Below are 17,466 nucleotides of genomic sequence, written 5' to 3'. Positions count from 1 at the left end.
TAACTGGAAAGCCGTGAACGATTATCTTGGATCTCGCAGGAGATCTAATGAGCCAAACTTGAATAGTAACTGAATGATAATAAGTCAAAGACTACTGCAAGCTTGATACAACTAAGTATATTTAACGCAATATTTCGGCTGACCAGAGGCCAACATTCTTCAGGTTTAGCTTATGAAAATGAAATTACAATATTTTATAACGGTGGATGTCGCAACACATACACAAAACAGGAAGTTTTAAACATTTGCCGATTAAAAAACCTGTCGTTTGACAAAACTGTGAGAGTTCGAGATCTTGTTAAATTTCACGCAAAAGATCTTATGACAAGTGTATTTGCGGACAAAGCCAAATGAAAATAGATTCAGCATTATTTAGTATTGTGATCAGGCTGTTTTCAGAAACTTTTGATCCCAGTTCATGATGATTTAGTTACCACGCACTCTGTTTCATTTAGAGTATCATATAGCGCGCATTGAACCAAAAAATCCGGAACTACAAATGGAACGGAAATTTCCTCGGGAAATTTTCGGGCAAATCCCTAAATCGTTAGATGCGAAAATTCCCGAAGCGGATTTTTGGGAAATTCCGGGAAGAATATCAAATGAACGGATATTACCGGCTAGGAGCATGAGTGTGAATAACGCAGCCCATTGCAGGACAATGATTTTCCCGCGAAACTGACATTGCATTTACCTACACGTAATCACACATAGCGAGAACACTGCAGTGACAGATATTGTTCAGCTAAATATGAAGAAAACAGATGGTACATAAACGAGTGGAGTATTTGTTCAAACCATTGAAATTATCTTTTGTTTCAAAAAAGTGATAGATCAAGTTGCGACACCAACAGGAATCTTGTAACCAGTGAACGTGACACCTTTATTAAACGCAGCCTGTCCAAAAACAAATAAAAGGACGTTGAGTTTACTTAAAGACGACTCTTAAACTTGCAAGCTGGCACTCCATGCATCTTCTCTAGTCTTTACTACAAGCAAGTCGTCTTATTTTTTTGTCGTGGAAAAGAATATACAGGAGTACCCAACGACAGTTTTGAAGAAAATCCACCGTACGCTGGAGAAAATAAGCGTTATAGCCATCATAGAAAACACAGTGTCAAGCTGTGTACAATAGGATCGAAGACTTTATGCCCACCATTCGCTAGTGGCAAAACTACCAATCACAATCAAGAATTCTCGATCCGCCGAACGAGTATATAATACCAAAAAAATATGCCAGGTGCGGAGTGTTACCGAGTATTGGTCTCTACCACTCCATTTTATCGGCAACTGATGAGATCCAGAAGGATCGAAACCGCGGTCTTGCCTGATCTACAAGGCTTCGAGCCTCCTAACAAAATAGAGACTATTAACAGTCTCAAGAAAACCTGACAGCATCGCAAATAAGAGCAATGACAACCACAACGTGGAGCTGGATGAACAATCATAGGAAGAACTCCTAAATTCAGAGCTTTTGCCTGAATAAAACCACACAATATCGTAAACAACACGCAAAAAAGTCCACAGACTTGCGCGTGAACACCTACATTTGCAGTTCCAGAACGAACAAACTGGAAGGACAAAAAGCTCGATGAAATTGATGCAAGAAGCATAAGAACGTCTCTCTAAGACAGACTCATAGCTTTCAACAAGGAAAGCTACAGCTATCTCTGGCGAAGCCGGACAAAGATAAATATGACACCCGTGATAACAAGCAGCATAACTTGCAACAGTAAATCAAACAGCCGGGCCCGGCGAAATAATACAAAATGCAAGTAACCAACATGCTCACGGAATATTTCAAACTTTGTCCCTCCAGAGCTAATATTTAGAGAGCTTAAAACATATCTTGCAATCAAATGAGCTAAAAAAAATAGCACGTGGCCAAAAACAGAGGTGTCAAACTCAACAAATTACACGCGGATAGCAGCGGAAACCACGCAGACCTATGACCTCTAACGGCTCTACTCTGGTGAAATGTCCTCCTAAAAACAGGATTATTGCTTAGCGAAATATTCAAAGATCCCCCTATCGTACAATACAAAAGGGGCAGATCCTCAAAGATATACTAGTTCGAGCAAAACTCTCAAAGCGGCTATTACACGTGGATAGGAGTTGTGTAGGCCTGTCACCCCATTGTTATCACCTTTGAAATGACTCAGAATGACTGCAAATGTAAATTAACTCCCGGCAATCTTGAATCGCCGATACATTAATAAGTTTAGGGTCTCAAAATAAAAGCATTTCTCTCAAAGAGACAGCAAACAGTGTGGAATGAATTCACCCGACGGCCATTTCCGGTGAGCAACGCGCGATAGTCCCTTGTTTTCCAGAGGACAAACATTAACTCGTTATGCTGGTACTGAACCACGATTAAGGCATTTAATGTACCCAATAAGACTGAAAAGAGGGCAAACCATTGTCCTTCGTCTTCCAGCAACCTTCGGGAAATTTTCGATTAAGCAAATTTACAGATTTATAGCAACCCAAAAATGCTATGAGCGAAACGATGAGTGTATGGTACAATGAGATTACTTTACTTGATTACTTTAGCATCAAGAGAGGAAAGTTGACCACCGATGCAGACGACTAGCGCATATAAACAGAACATTTTGCCTACCCTTTATCCAGCTGCTTTGCTTGTCTGCGCTAAGTCCCTTTCACAGCAGATCTCAGATTTGGCAGATCTCGTTTCTTTCCTTTACCTGCGGAGCCCTCGAAATAACTCAGAATGACTGCAAAATAGGAATGTAAATAGATACCTTAGAGTCTAGGTTCTTATGCCTCCGATACCTTTTTAAATTTAGTTGTCTATAAATGAAAGAATTAATGCAAAACAGACAGCGAACAGTGTCACTGATTCCAGCACAATGTACCATCACTGCCCCGTGTGCAAGCAAGAGAATTATAGGAATGAATTTACCAACCTTTAAGTTGCTTTCCACTGTTTCTTTATAACTGCTGACTGCTTGCAGCACAATAGCGCCAGTAGCGGTTTTCTGAAGTGACGGCTTCTTAAGGCCTTTGGAACGACAAACGAGCGGAGATCCTGGAGATCGGCCGTGTTCCATTGAAAAAAACGTTTTTAACGGATTCGGCCATTCGAGATACTAGTGTTATTACGTCATTGAAAATGACAGCTGCTGGTGTTATGCAATTTTTACTGGTTGATGAAAAAGATAAACCGCAACAATCTGACAGTGGAGCCATCATTTTCGGGCATGGTATCACGCGCGCGTTGATTTGCATTTTTTTTTTTTTTTTTTTTTTTTTTTGCAGAGCGTGGCGCTGGGAGTAAGTACGACCGCTTGCGGTTTATCGTCTCGCGTTTTTTACGTCCCAGGGCGGGATTGATTGCTTTTTCGAAAAAGTCACAGCCAGAAAAAACAAAAAAGTCACTTTTTTACCAGCTAGGGACAGTGTTTTAAATAAGTTTTTAGCAAGCCAGACGCTGAAAGAAAATCCCAGCCAGTAAATAATCTAATGCTAATATTTCCCAGCCAGCGTAATTGCAGCCTGTCGAGCGGGTTTTCTGTCGAGCGGCTCCGTCGGGTACTCCTGAATATAGACAATAAACATGCAAAACAGGTCAGTTTTTGAAAACAAAACACAACAGGACTCAAAGTCATTAGTGATCCGCTGAGCAAAGCAAAAGTTAAATTATCTTATCCGCAGGTAATGCAGACAATCAGTCTTAAGAAAATCAAGTTTTACCCCAAGAAAGCTCATACAATTTCAATTCACCACATGCTCAGCTGATCAAGGGGGCGAACTTCCGAAGTAAGCGAAGAGAATATTTGACTGTTGGTTTAGCATGACTACAGCTTTTGTAATTTTCTGGTGTGGGATCACACTGAACACTGCCTTTGAAGTTAGTGAGTATCAGCTCTTTTTTCAGATTTTTCGTCATCAATGTGTTAACTTTACAATTAGTTCATTTCGTCATGATCGAACATTGTTCTTATTTAGCAAGCCTGAGAACTGAGATGAATACCTGTAGCATTAACACGGTAAAAAATAGTTCTGGGGAAGAAAAAGGTTGTAAGTTTTAAGAGGGAATGTTTCAATTTGGATCAAACTAAATGCCTACTTACTAATACTTACGAACTGTTTGGTCTTTGTTTAATTACAAAAAAAGCAAAACTAAACAAAACTGTGAATGTTAGCTATAAAAGCTCCTAGCTTTAAATCTACATCACTTTTATTTTTTACTTTATTTTATTTTATTTCATTTATCACATAAAGAGATACAAAGAAATTGCAATTATTAGTATGAAAAAATAGAAACAAAAATGGCGAGGAAACGGAATAAAAACCACGAGGCTTGTGAAACTAGGTTCCCTCCCAAGAAATATAAGATGACTTGTCATATTTAAGCTGTAAATAAAACGACGCCAAATTTCTTACATATACAGAATTTGCTACAGGGCTTGTTCATTCGAGTTATCGCTTTGTTTTTTTACTCTTAGATTCATCGCACATTCAAAGCTTTTGCTTTAATCTAGCGCCATTGAAATCAATGCTAATACAATTTCAATTCCCCTCCCTTTTAACTGATCACGGATACGAACGTTCCAAGTTAGGGAAGAGAATATTAACTGTTGGTTTAGCATGGCTACAGCTATTGTTATTTTCTAGTGTGGAATCACACTCAACACTGCCTTTGCAGCTGGTGAGTACAAGCTTAGAAAGATTTTCGTCATTTATATTTCGACTTTACAATTAGTTCATTTCGTCTTGATCGAACATACTTGTAAGTTCGCAAGCCGCCTAAGAATTAAGATGGATACCGGTAGCATTAGCACAATGAAAAATAGTTTAAGGAATGAAAAAGTTGCAACTTTATTCCTTCTACATCACGTTATATCTGAAATGTTTATAAAACAATGCTACGTTTATGCACATACAAAACTTACTACAGACGTGTTCATTCGAGTTATCGCTGTTTCTTGCCCTCTTAGATTCATCGTACATTGAAAGCTATCAAATATAATCGAGCACCACTGAGATCAACTCGACTCAAAAGAAAGAAACGTGACATTTTAAGAGAGCACTGCTCCTCTTTTTCAAATGTTGGTCGAATTAATCGTTTTCGCCAACACGTAGCTGCTGTCTTTGCGCGCAGGTCAATTAAGGTGTAGTGCAAATGAAAAGAAAATGATATTTTAGAAGAATATCAATTTAGTATGTGATATTTTTGTTCTCCAGTTTTCGTACCTATATCAGAGCAATTTATCTTATTATCGAAGAAGGTTATAAAGCTAACAAAATCATTCCATTGCGTTTATTGTTAGAAATCCAGCCGCCAACTTCAGGATCACTGTCAACCACAGGATCTTCAGCATCCGGGACAATGTCAACCACAGGATCGCCAACCTCCGGCATAATGTCGAACACAGGATCACCAACTTCCGAGACAACGTCAACCACAGGATCACCAACCTCCGGCATAATGTCAAACACAGCATCACCAGCCTCCGGCACAATGTCAACCACAGGATCGCCAACATACGGCACAATGTCAACCACAGGATCGCCAACTTCCGGGACAATGTCAACCACAGGATCACCAACTTCCGGGACAATGTCAAACACAGGATCGTTGACATCCGGGACAACCATCGAATTGTCAAATCGAAGATCGTCGACACCAGGTGCTCGATCAAACACATCTTCTCAAAATTTAATGGCAAATTTCCCAAAAATGGCAACAGTCGAAGCTCGAAAAGAAGATGAACAGAAAGATTCCCTGCCTCGTTGGGCGATACCGACGACTGTCGCTGTTTCAGTGGCTTCCTTGATCACGATAATTGCCGCGATTGTCATAAAACAAGTAAGTTGTCACGTTGTACCTACATTTCCTGCACATAAAACGATTTCCCAAAGAAAAAAATAAGGTAACGTTTTCCACTACACTTATTTCAGCAGAACGTAAAGGCGTGCTACCCAGCGTAATCAAGTTGTTTACCCTAGGTGCGAAATGTTTTCTTGTGTGGCTGCTTCTCGTGGTAAAGACTTTCAGACTTTTATCCAGCATTTCCTTACCAAATAGAGCTCAACGCCAATCAGCTTTTAAGGACGTTCGCGCTAATTGTTACTGCGCACACAAATTCACACGCACGTCATGCATTGAGCGTGCGCTAAGTAATAAAAGGAATAATGATAGGGCAGATGGCAGCTGCTATAGTTTTGCCTGGATTTAACGGTCTTGGGCGTTCGGTGACCTCTATTTTTCTTTTCATGGATCATTTTCTCTACCGATTTTCTACGTTTAGCGAAACAAAGTGAAGAAAATCTATCGATTAGAAGTTGGAATTTTTCGCAAAATGCACCATCCAATTCCCGTTCTGTTTAGCTCTTCGTTTATTTGTGCGGTGGTTTCAAATGCCTCTTGAAGGGTTAAGTTTTGTGAAAACTTTGGCAACATTTTGGAGTTATCAAGGTAACAGATTCACTTATACAAAATATTACTAGGATGGATTGTCTCCTTTGATTCATCTTTGATTCATCGTTGCTATTTTAAGCTTAATACCCTGGAGATCATACTGCTTTACGCGCGCCAGTTTGTCAAAATCAGACTAGTCTTCCACACGCTTTATCTCTGAAACGAAGTTCGTGACCTCAATTTTTTTTTCACTTCTGAAACAATTAATTCATTACCTGTCCGCAGTAGAAGTTTGAAGAAAATCTATCCCGGGTAGAAAATTTTCGCGCGAACGTCCTTAATATGCATATTTGATTGTACTCTTAAGGGGCGCTCTCCAAAAGTTTTGTTGGCGACACACGGCTCGCTTATTTAAACTGTTACCTTGGTTACCCAGTTTCATTGTTTCAGGCCAAAACATGTGATTTTTTTTCTGTATTTAAGACCAGTCCCCCCAAAAAACACTCTCATTTTAGCCTGAAAAGGGCTTCAAAATCTCAAATGTTAATCACGCTACGCCTCTTATTGCTAAGCGAGATGACCACCAGGTCATTTACCCTTACGTTATGGAAAAAGATAAAGTGTGCGTCGAGCCTACTGGTCCATACAGGCGACGCTTATCCCAATTTCAAAAGAATTGAGAGAAAAAGAGTATTTCTAGTCCTCGTTAGATGGAATGCTAGTCCATCGGAGGGTTACCCTCAGCGTTTAATTCGCTGGTACCCACTTCTTCCCTTAGGTGGAGATAAGAGAAGCACTGCGAGAGTAAAGTACGTGTCCCTTTGAACACAAGACAATGGCCTTGGCCAGCCCTGGAACCCAGACCACTCCTGCGCACTTACCATTAGGTAACCGGCTTCCCTCAGTTTCTCATGTCAGAACTGCCTCCCCCCGCCCCCCCCCCCCTCCCCGCCTTAACAGTTCGAACGTCCCCAAGCTAAGAAAGTACCTCACACCCTTCAGGGCAGTAGAACTATCCTGTTATGTATCAAGTTCAAGTTCTTACTTCTGTTTACTAAGCTTTAACTGCTAGTGCTAAGAATTAAGTAGCAGATCAGTAGTAGTGGAAAATTCTTCAGCTGATGATTTCTTCATTCTCGTCACTTGTTTGCTTCGCACTAATTGACAATGTTATGAAGGTTGATAACTTGGGGACGAGTGTTAAAGGTATTCGTACAAACATTTTCTCACGTAAGGACTAAATTATTAAGTTTCTTTGATTTTGCCAGCTCCTACGAGCCAAGAAGAGGAACAGGGAAGCTGGAAGCTGGAAAAGCGCCATCCAACATTGGAGAGAAAAACATGGGATATTCAATTGCTTAATTGGCCACTGACTCACTCGAGTTGGAAAAAAATTTATCGATTACTATCGTTTGACACAAATTGTTAACAACCGATAATTCCCGTCTTCAGAAATATCGATTGTTATCGATTTTTGCTGTTAAGATCGAGCCTTACGTTTGTTTTCCAACGCAAATAATTGAAATCACTAGAACACTGACTGTAACTGCCTATTTTGTTTCATCTAAATGCCGATCCTACAATGTGGCCTGACGTTCTTCTGCTGTCGTAAACCAGCGAGGAAAGATGCAAATCCCAAAAAGTTTCTGTTAGTTATTTCTGTTCTTAATATTTTGATGATGATTGTAAAAGATACGCAGGGTGTGGAGATTAAATGAATCCATAAAACCATTGCAGACAAATTTTTTTAATGATTTTATCAGTGTAAGGCCCAGTTCAGACGCCGAACTTTTCATGAGCCGAACTTAATTCAAATTTGGACCGACCCAAATTATCAAAAGTACTCCTGTTGATTCAGACGTCGAACTTAATTCACCGAACTTAATTTAGTTCGAACCAAAACACATCGAAACATCAGCGGTTTTCAGACAAGGTGTATGCATTAGGTTCGGCTCATGAAAAGTTCGACGTCTGAATTAAAGCTGTTCGAAAGCCGAAATTCCCGGCTGAGCTAGGCGGGAAGAACGGCTGAGCAGTTCCAAATTCAAATAGCCGTTTTTAACTGATTCAGACGCCGAACTTTTCATGTACTTAATTCAACGTATTAGGTTCGGCTCATGAAAAGTTCGGCGTCTGAACTGGGCCTAACTTGAAAAGGTTATCAATAATATGTAGATTTAGTCAAGCCTAAAAGTGGAATTCCCGGCGTGGGGTTGTTCAAAGCTCGATTAAGGTCATTCCACTGAAATAGAATCTGCACTGAGATTTTTGTGAATCTTTGCCTATTGATTGCTTATATTATAGGAACTTAAATTTTGAAATAAAAATGAGGGGTCCCCATGTTCGTTTAGGAGCGACAGCACCTTGTTTATACCAAATAAATCCTTATAATAGCGCCATGATTGTAGTCACGATTGCTTGCTAAATTCACGTTTCCGACGATTGTTTTTTGTTCTACACTGAGAATTGGTCCATATTTATTTTACACAGAGACATTTATTACTCAATTCAAAACAACAGAAAAAAATGATAGGTCACCATACTCGTTTGCGAGAAAATGACGATTTACCTCTATGGCGAGGTCCAGCCGTAAAGAAAAAGCCGCCATTTTTTTAATGCGCGCGCTAATCACGCGTGAGATTATGCGCAGTAGGGATGTGCAATGCAATACTGGGGAATGATCTTAAGCTAACCCAGGATAAGAGAGAATTTTGATTTGAGTTTTGTAACTGTGCGGTGAGTTTTTCTGTCTATATTGTTTGGCTTTCTGTTTTGAGCTTGAATAATCTCAAAATACACAAAATAAAAGCAGTGAAAAACATTTCTATAAAGGAAAATTTTATTCCTCTGTTAACTTTAATCCCGGGTTAGCGTTAACCGGTTTCCGAACAAACCGGCCCTGATTACAACAAGTTAACCTGACGTGAACACGCGATCAAATCGAAAAGCAGCACTTGGTCAACGGTCAACTTCAAGAAACACGTAAGCTCAATGAGCTCTAGACTTGAGCCCACGATATGGTCACGTGATACTGGTCAGCGGATACCTTCTTTTGACAGGTGTCAATCGACCATACCAGGGATGTCCACTATCAAAGATGTACGGTGTAAGGGCTGCATGTCTCTGTCAACCTGTTAGCTGGAGTTTGGCCGCCTCCGTCGCCGGCGCTGCCGTCGTCGTCGTGCGCACGCGCCCACGAGCAATGCCGCTAGCCATAATAACCATGAAAAAATCAATTTATGGTGCCCCGCTTGGTGGCCATTCGAATTCGGGCCGCCGGAGCTCCGTTATCAATGTAATCAATCGTTACCAATTTACCATCGGCAATCGATTCTCATCGATTCTTACGACAATCGATTGCAATCGATAATCGGTATATCGAGTGACTACGCCTGGTTTTAAGGGGAGCTTAAGCAAAGTACGAAGGCGACGCCAACTAGGGCCCCGTTCACACTTAGCTGGAATAATTTGAAATTGGAGGATTCATTCTGAAAAAGCATCAAATGTTTTCCGTCCACACTACGCCGGAGGAACTTGAAAACGCCCCACAATCACCGGTCATTTTCGATTTGTGTTTGAGGAAAACTCGGTCAGGAAGATCACATGGTTATCCTGGCGCCATCATTTTCGAGAAACGTTTGGACGGGGCCTAGAACGTCACCAAACAAAGGGTCTAATTAACAGAACCATGGCTATGCATGTACGTCATAAATCAAGTTGTGCATTTTATAGCCGTCCTCTGCAAAACAGACCTATCGGCGTGGCGTACTCAACAGATCTAGATAATAGCAAAATTCGAAGGTAAAATGTAAATCCATTTTTAATGGGGCGTCATCCTAGGCGCGTCGTCGTCATTGCTTAAACTCCCTAAAATCATGGTGATGGTGGTTCACTAGACACGGAACGTTTATATAGCATTTGTTGGTATCTGGAACGTACTATATAAATAGTGAACGTAACACCTTTATCAAACGCAGTTCGTCAAAAGAGAGATTTGTTTCCATTTTGAAGGAAACAAACAGAAAGGACGTCGAGTATAATCAAAGAAGGCTCTTAACCTTACAAGGTGGTACGCCATGTTAAAGATTACGACCTTTTTCAGCTTAAAAAGTTCGTTTCTTAAGAAGGGGTTTCCCGTTACAATCTTTTCCAAAGGAAATGCGTCATATTGCGTTCGTGTGAAAGAATATAGACATACAATCTTGGTCAGTTTGCTGTGTGCTCCAGGAGAAAACAAAAACTAAACAAAAAACAAAACTAAAACAACGGCAGGACTCAAAGTTACTAATGAATGAATACTTTATTGAACCTCCCCAATGGGGCTTTTCAGGAACAATAATAATTATAAAGTAATAATTCACATAGTCATTTAAATTACTTACAAGATTAAAAAATAAAAAATTACTCATCACTATATCAATTATATCCTAAAAAATCCCTCAGAAGATTGTTTCGTTACTACAAAGTTTTAAATTCGATTCCAAGGAATTCCAGATGCTGACAGTTCGGTGATAAAAAGTTCTCTGCCCAGAGGCAGTTCTAAAAAGAGGGACATTTGACAATTAGGAACTCCTGGTTGTGTATCTATTTACATCAGAACGTTTGATGAAGATAGTGCTTAGGTATTCAGGGGCGCGACCATACATACATTTAAAAGCCAAGATAGCATTTCGATAGTAAAGCTGACTGGATACCGGAAGCCACTTAAGGCGTTTTAGTTCAGGCGTAACATGATCATATTTCCGAATTCCACTAACTATTCTACACTCAAAGTTTTGTATCGATTGTAGTTTGTCGATATTTAATTTCGAGCAGTTGGCCCACACCTTTGATCAAAAACAATTTGCTCAAAACTAAGGTATTCGTAACTATGAGAAGGGTCCTTCTGTCGAATGCATGCTTGACGCGGTTAATCTGTGCTATTCACTCGATGCGCGACTAGTTACTGCTAGGACTTACCAGCGAAATGCCGGTACTCTTCTCTTCAGACAACGGTAGACACGGCGCGGCTCTCTTTAGGTCCCTGTCACAAGCCTCGCAGTATGCAACGCTTTTACTGGCTGTCTATCCCTCAACGTCCTCGTTTTCTTCAAATAGTTAGCATTTAATGCAAGTAGGCAATTCGCATCTGAAGCATTTATATTTAGTTTCAATGAAACAGGAACAACACATTTCCATCACGCTGTGCGATGTCAGCAATGACTTTCGGCATTCTCTAACGGCATTCCCGTCCCCAGAGGCCGCGCTCCTTTTGGTGCTGACCAAAAGGAGCGCGGCCTTTGGGGACGAGAATGCATTCCCGATCGCGAAATTGTCTTCGTACAGCGCATGTTTGTCAGGGGGGGGGGGAGGGGGGAATAGCGTTTGGCAGATGGAGGAGTATGTGTTTTTGTGACGTTTGCTCAGTCCATCACATTTGAATCAGTTATTTTGTAATTTGGATTATTTATACATTGAGTTCAGCGCGGGTTTAGAGCGGCGTTTGCTGAAACGCCGAACCACTGTCGCATTATCCGACTTGGCAAGTCGAATCTATGTTAGAGTCGAACCAATTAATTTGAGTCGAATTTAATTGCAACAAACGTCGCACCATTCATGCGCCTATTTGAAAATTAATAGGTTCGACGAATTAAATTAGACTAAGAGGCCTTAGTCCTAATCATTGGTAAAAAAATATGTTAAGATTCATCAGAAAAAAAAACTGTCGAACGAAATTTTCTCTTTGAAACTTTCCCTGAATGTTGAATTATTCTTGCGTATTTCTAATCCTCGAGGCTTTATTTCATCGTTTGGTTCAGGCAGGTTTAGCGACTGAACTGTCGGAAATCTCAACTTACTATTATAGAGCATACGTTTTTGATAGAGTACCTTTCAAATTGGCTGCCCTTGAAATATTGCAAACGGAAGACGGAATTGAAGATGCCGCTTTGCTGTCCTGTTTCAAGATCCTGATAAAGCGACGCTCAAAGCGAACAGCGAGGCCACGTGTTTACTCGCTTGGGTAACAGTTTGGCGCTCGTGTGACTTTCTAAACAAAATTACAGGGATGTTTGCCAAAAGCAGTGCTTACCTTCGGTTAAGTTCTTCCGGCATCAAGCATCTTCCTTCAGGAGTAAAACTGGTCCTCAGACAGAAGACACGTCTTCACTGCATCAACGAAGAGTTTGAAATGGGCAAAACTCTAGGATTGCTATGAATATGATGTCAGCTGAAGTCAATAACAAAAGCGACTTGGAAAAAAGATTCCGAGTTCTCCCAACAAAAGTCGAATCTGTCACCGTCCGGCACTCAGCTGCCTACAGGAGACTTTTTAAACGTTTGCTCTATAACTAGACTGTCGAGACGATTGCATCTTTCAAAGTTTCATTTCACTCCTCTTCTTCTCGTTCATTTGAACCCAGTTCTTATTCTATCGCTTACCTTCAACGGGAGCAATCAGGTTTTCCAAGAGAAAATAACACGATTTTGTCTGGTTCTTCATGCAAGTGTTATGGCTTCGTCAAGAGAGTCTCAGAGGGGTGGCTGCTTTTATGACAATGGTTAATACATTGGCTCTTTTTAAAAAAAGGAAAAGTAAACAACAAATTGCAACAGCAACGTAGTTGCATATAAATGTCATTGAAATGACATAAATGTGAAAGCAAAATATTAAGGACAGTACTTAAGGGCAGTGTCACCCATTGCCGGTGCGCGCAGACGCTCTATGCATCACGAGATATGGTCTCGCGGGGAGTCTCGAGTTTTGTTTGAGGATCTCGCGTTGCCGTTTATAGTGATGACCCTATACCTTTAAAGAATAGGCCTTATTCGTATCCTCGGTATTGGACTGGAACTAGCTTGAAATAGAGGCTCATGCGGGGGAATATCATCAAAACGAGGTTAATGTCATTTCAATACCGAGAATACAAATATGGTCTATTAAGGTGTAAGTGTAATTATTAAATTCTCAGCCTCGGATAATGCAATTCTAGCTTTCTGATTGGTTCACTGGATCTCGGTTACCAGCCATTATACCTGCGTTTGACCTTATATGGAAATGAAAGCGGCAAATGTCGCTCGGCATGAGCTTTTTCGCGTGAAGCAAAGTTTCGTCGACAAAAAAAATGGATGAAAAAAAGCACATTCGGTGAGCTATCTACACAGCAAATACAGGAAATTATGGACAATGCCGACCCAGTAACAACAAAAAAGCCACAAAGCTCGAGATAAGATTATTTAACGGTACGTATACGTTAAGTTTCCCTTAAAGTTGCAAAATTAAAATATGACCGGCGAGATTTTACGCATTCATGAAGATTATGTAACAAAAACAAATTTTACCTGAACAGAATGGCTTGCTAGTTCTGGTGGCACCAAATTTTCGAAACCGATATAAGAAATGTCAAAAGAAGAACTGAATGTTCAGTTGAAGTGTTTTTACTCGTCTGCGAGGAAGAAAGATAACACGTATTGCAAAAGTTCATTGATTAAATCCATTAAAGTCGCCAGTTGATCATTTCCTTCGCACGCCGCCGCACAACAAACCGTTTTCCATTATCTCTGACCAGGCAAATAAATTATTAGAGCATATGCATTTGTAAAAGGCCGCAGGAAAACAGGCATAATTGCCGGCGTAGTCCATAAGAAACCAGTTTCCAATGAGCAGATGAGGAAACTGTTCGACTAAGCAAGCTCGGATCGGCCGAGAGCAAGAATCCCGCACAGCTACAGAGGACGACCCAGTTTTATCTCAGTCTCTTTTTTGGCCGACGACGACGAGAGAATCAACGACAGCTAGCGCCAACAATTCTGTCCTTGCGAAAAACACCTCAAGGAGTTGAGTGTTTTGAGCTGAACCGAAGTAAGCCCGGTTCTTTACCAGCCACGAAAAACCACCAGGGTGGCCTCGGAGATTCTGAAGATGAATCTGACGCTAAGATAGTTTCTGTCCTTGACTCTAAAACTGACCAACAATGAGCTCCACACATACAGCTCGAAATGCCAAGGCTTTCAAAGCAAGGGAATCCTGAGAGAGATCTTGTCGAGAATAATTTTGGCACAACGTCTGTGTCACATGGCGATCAAAGTTTTCCACAGCATTATTACGATGGCAATGTGCAAGTGCACAATTATTTGGCTCTTCTCCATGACTCGAACTCGAACGCTTTTCAAACTTTCTGGCCAAGGTTATATCTCCTTCATTTGATAGACGTTTCTTGAATTCTACTTGATTGCAATTTCATTCAGCAAATTCGTTTGCTTCGCTCTCAAATTTTTCATTCAACTAATTTTACAAACGGCGCGCATGTCATGTGATTTCCCACTTGTTGTTGTTTTTGTTACATCGACTTCCGGTCGTTTTGTAAAATTAAAATCCAATAAAATTAAGCTATATTTCCAAGAATACAAACGCACCGAATTTAATAAAACAATTATTCCATTCGCGCTTGTTGGATATGAGATTGGTTATAGCCAACTCGGCCCTACGGGCCTCGTTGGCTATTTACCATCTCATATCCAACGCGCGCTCATGGAATAATTGTTAAATATATCGAGAAAGCTGGATAAACTCAAGTTTTCTTAGCAAATTTCTCACAAAAGAAAACCAGGCCACTGCAGTGCAATCCTCATTATGTACTCCCACTATGATTCTAAAGCAAATTTAATAACTTCATGCTTTGTAAGCGTTCGAGGCTGTGAATACAACCAGACAAATAGACTACAGCATCTTTAAACATACGTTTCCTTCGCGGAAATCGTTCGATTAAGACACTGCAGGGAAACGTCCCACAAAGCGGTTTCAAAATAAAATTGTTGCTAGCCTGCGTAGCAAGCGTTTCCAAAAACACACACGCGAAGGGACAACAATGTTTTGTCGTGTAACAAAGGTGAGTCCTAAGTAGGAAAGCCGACCAGATGGAGCCGTTGTAGATAACGTGATTTACATTCTTTCATCACCCCACGACATCATTGCTATCGAGGTAAATTATTTATACAAAGCTGACTTGTGGAAGGAAAAGCAAAATGACAGCTGTTCTTTCATAAAGGAAGGTTTAACTATCTGGCATAGCTGTCAAGTTAATTAACGTTTCTTTTCGTGTTTAATGTTTAAAGCGCAGCAACCCGGCTACTTTTCCACTCTATTTCAGAAAAATTGCTCCTTGCCAAAGTTTTTCTGAAAGAAAGAACCTTATTCTACATTTTTTTAATCATGTGCAAACGGGTTCGATTCGCACAAAGGTATTCACTTAGAGAACTCGTGATCATTTGTTATTATGCTAATTTGTAGAGACTGCAACAGTTTAGAAATCAAATCTTCGCATTAATTTATTCACTTTTCCTTGAGAATGGTGCCACAATGATGCCGAAATATCGGCTATTAACTTTTAATATTCCCTCGCTTATGTTTTAAAAAAATCGTTATTGATCAAGACATTAATAATTCATCACACAAAAGAAATCATGACTATGACCATGACCATTTGCGCCCTAAGTTCTCCACAGACTTGCCTGTTTGATATATAATATAAAAACGTATGTCGAGATACGCCATATGAATTTTGAGGATATTCTTCTTTCGGCAAACCTCTTCTTTGTTCAACAGCACAATGCAAGACATTTAAAACTCAGCCATCACAGCAGGAGCATGCAAAGGGCTCTTGCGCACTAAAAATAAAACGCCTAAGAAATTGGCATTGGGAAAACGTTGAGTTGCACAAAATAAAATAACTCTACTTTGGAGATCAAGAAGCTACTACGAACAGCCAAAGCTGGAGGCGGGTAATTAACTACCACATTGATGAAGCATGGCTGCGCTATTGATTATATTTTCGACCGGGATATTTCTGAGCAACGTTTTTATATTTGGTAAGCACTTAATTTCTTCTCACTTTACCCTTAAAATATTTCGCATTGCATCAACTACAACTCGTTTAGTTCTGTCGGAAATATGAACAAAGGTATGACAACCTGTAATTTATAAATGTTTTCAAATCAAAAAAGTGCCAAAAAAAAGACTTCACGAACTTTCTGATGATGTATTTTCTGTTCATTCAGAAACAACTACAGATGTACCTACAGACAAAACTTCAGAAACGACACCATCTGTAGTAGAAAATACGACAGACGCACCTACTTCAGAAGTGAAACAATCAATAGCAGAAACAAAAACAGATGCACCCACTTCAGAAATGACACAATTAGAAGCAGATCTTCAAAAGCCAACCCATCAGAAACAGAAACAACTACAGATAAACCTACTTCAGACGCAACACCATCGGTAGCAAAAACAACTACAGATGCACCTACTTCAAAAGTGACACCATCAGTAGGAGAAAAAACTACAGATGCCCCTACTTCAAAAGTGGCACCATCAGTAGCTGAAACAATTACAGATGCCCCTACCTCACATGCGACCCTATCAGTAGCAGAAACAACTACAGATGCCCCTACTTCAAAAGTGGCACCATCTGTAGCAGAAACAACTGTAGATGCACCTACTTCAAAAGTGACACCATCAGTAGGAGAAAAAACTACAGATGCCCCTACTTCAAAAGTGGCACCATCAGTAGCTGAAACAATCACAGATGCCCCTACTTCACACGCGACCCTATCAGTAGCAGAAACAACTACAGATGCCCCTACTTCAAAAGTGGCACCATCTGTAGCAGAAACAACTGTAGATGCCCCTACTTCAAAAGTGACACCATCAGTAGGAGAAACAACTACAGATGCACCTACTTCAAACGTGACTCCATCAGTAGCAGAAACAAGTACAGATGCACCTACTTCAAACGTGTTACCATCAGTAGCAGAAACAACTACAGATGCACCTACTTCAAAAGTGACACCATCAGTAGCAGAAACAACTAGATGCACCTACTTCAGACGCGACCCTATCAATAGCAGAAACAACCACAGATGCACCTACTCCAGAAGTGACATCATCAGTGGTAGAAAGAACTACACATGCACCAAAAGACAAATCCTCAGAAGCAACACCATCAGTAGCAGCAATAACTACAGATTCACCTACGAATACAACAAAAGGAGCATCGTCGAGCAAAGGATCAGTCAAGTTGGTAATAGCGCAAATAAGTAAC

The 17,466-nt window shown here is 40.4% G+C and overlaps 1 protein-coding gene and 1 pseudogene across 2 annotated transcripts; both read left to right on the top strand.

Moving 5' to 3' along the window:
- The first annotated feature begins 1,022 nt into the window (after nucleotides 1-1,022).
- On the top strand, nucleotides 1,023-8,127 carry LOC145489185 (uncharacterized; annotated as a pseudogene). Its single transcript, XR_014049575.1, has 3 exons — nucleotides 1,023-3,875; nucleotides 5,295-5,833; nucleotides 7,654-8,127. The product of XR_014049575.1 is annotated as an uncharacterized LOC145489185 (transcript).
- Nucleotides 8,128-10,073: 1,946 nt separating this feature from the next.
- Nucleotides 10,074-17,465, top strand: LOC145489456 (uncharacterized). Its single transcript, XM_081468430.1, has 2 exons — nucleotides 10,074-10,186; nucleotides 16,421-17,465. Exons 1-2 carry the CDS (start codon nucleotides 10,074-10,076, stop codon nucleotides 17,463-17,465), a joined length of 1,158 nt encoding a protein of 385 aa, XP_081324556.1.
- Nucleotide 17,466: the final 1 nt, after the last annotated feature.

This window comes from Orbicella franksi, chromosome 6 (assembly GCF_964199315.1).
Source record: "Orbicella franksi chromosome 6, jaOrbFran1.1, whole genome shotgun sequence".
NCBI classification, from domain to species: Eukaryota; Metazoa; Cnidaria; class Anthozoa; order Scleractinia; family Merulinidae; genus Orbicella; species Orbicella franksi.
The sequence above is the reverse complement of the archived record's forward strand: the minus strand, read 5'-3'. Positions and strand labels throughout refer to the sequence as shown.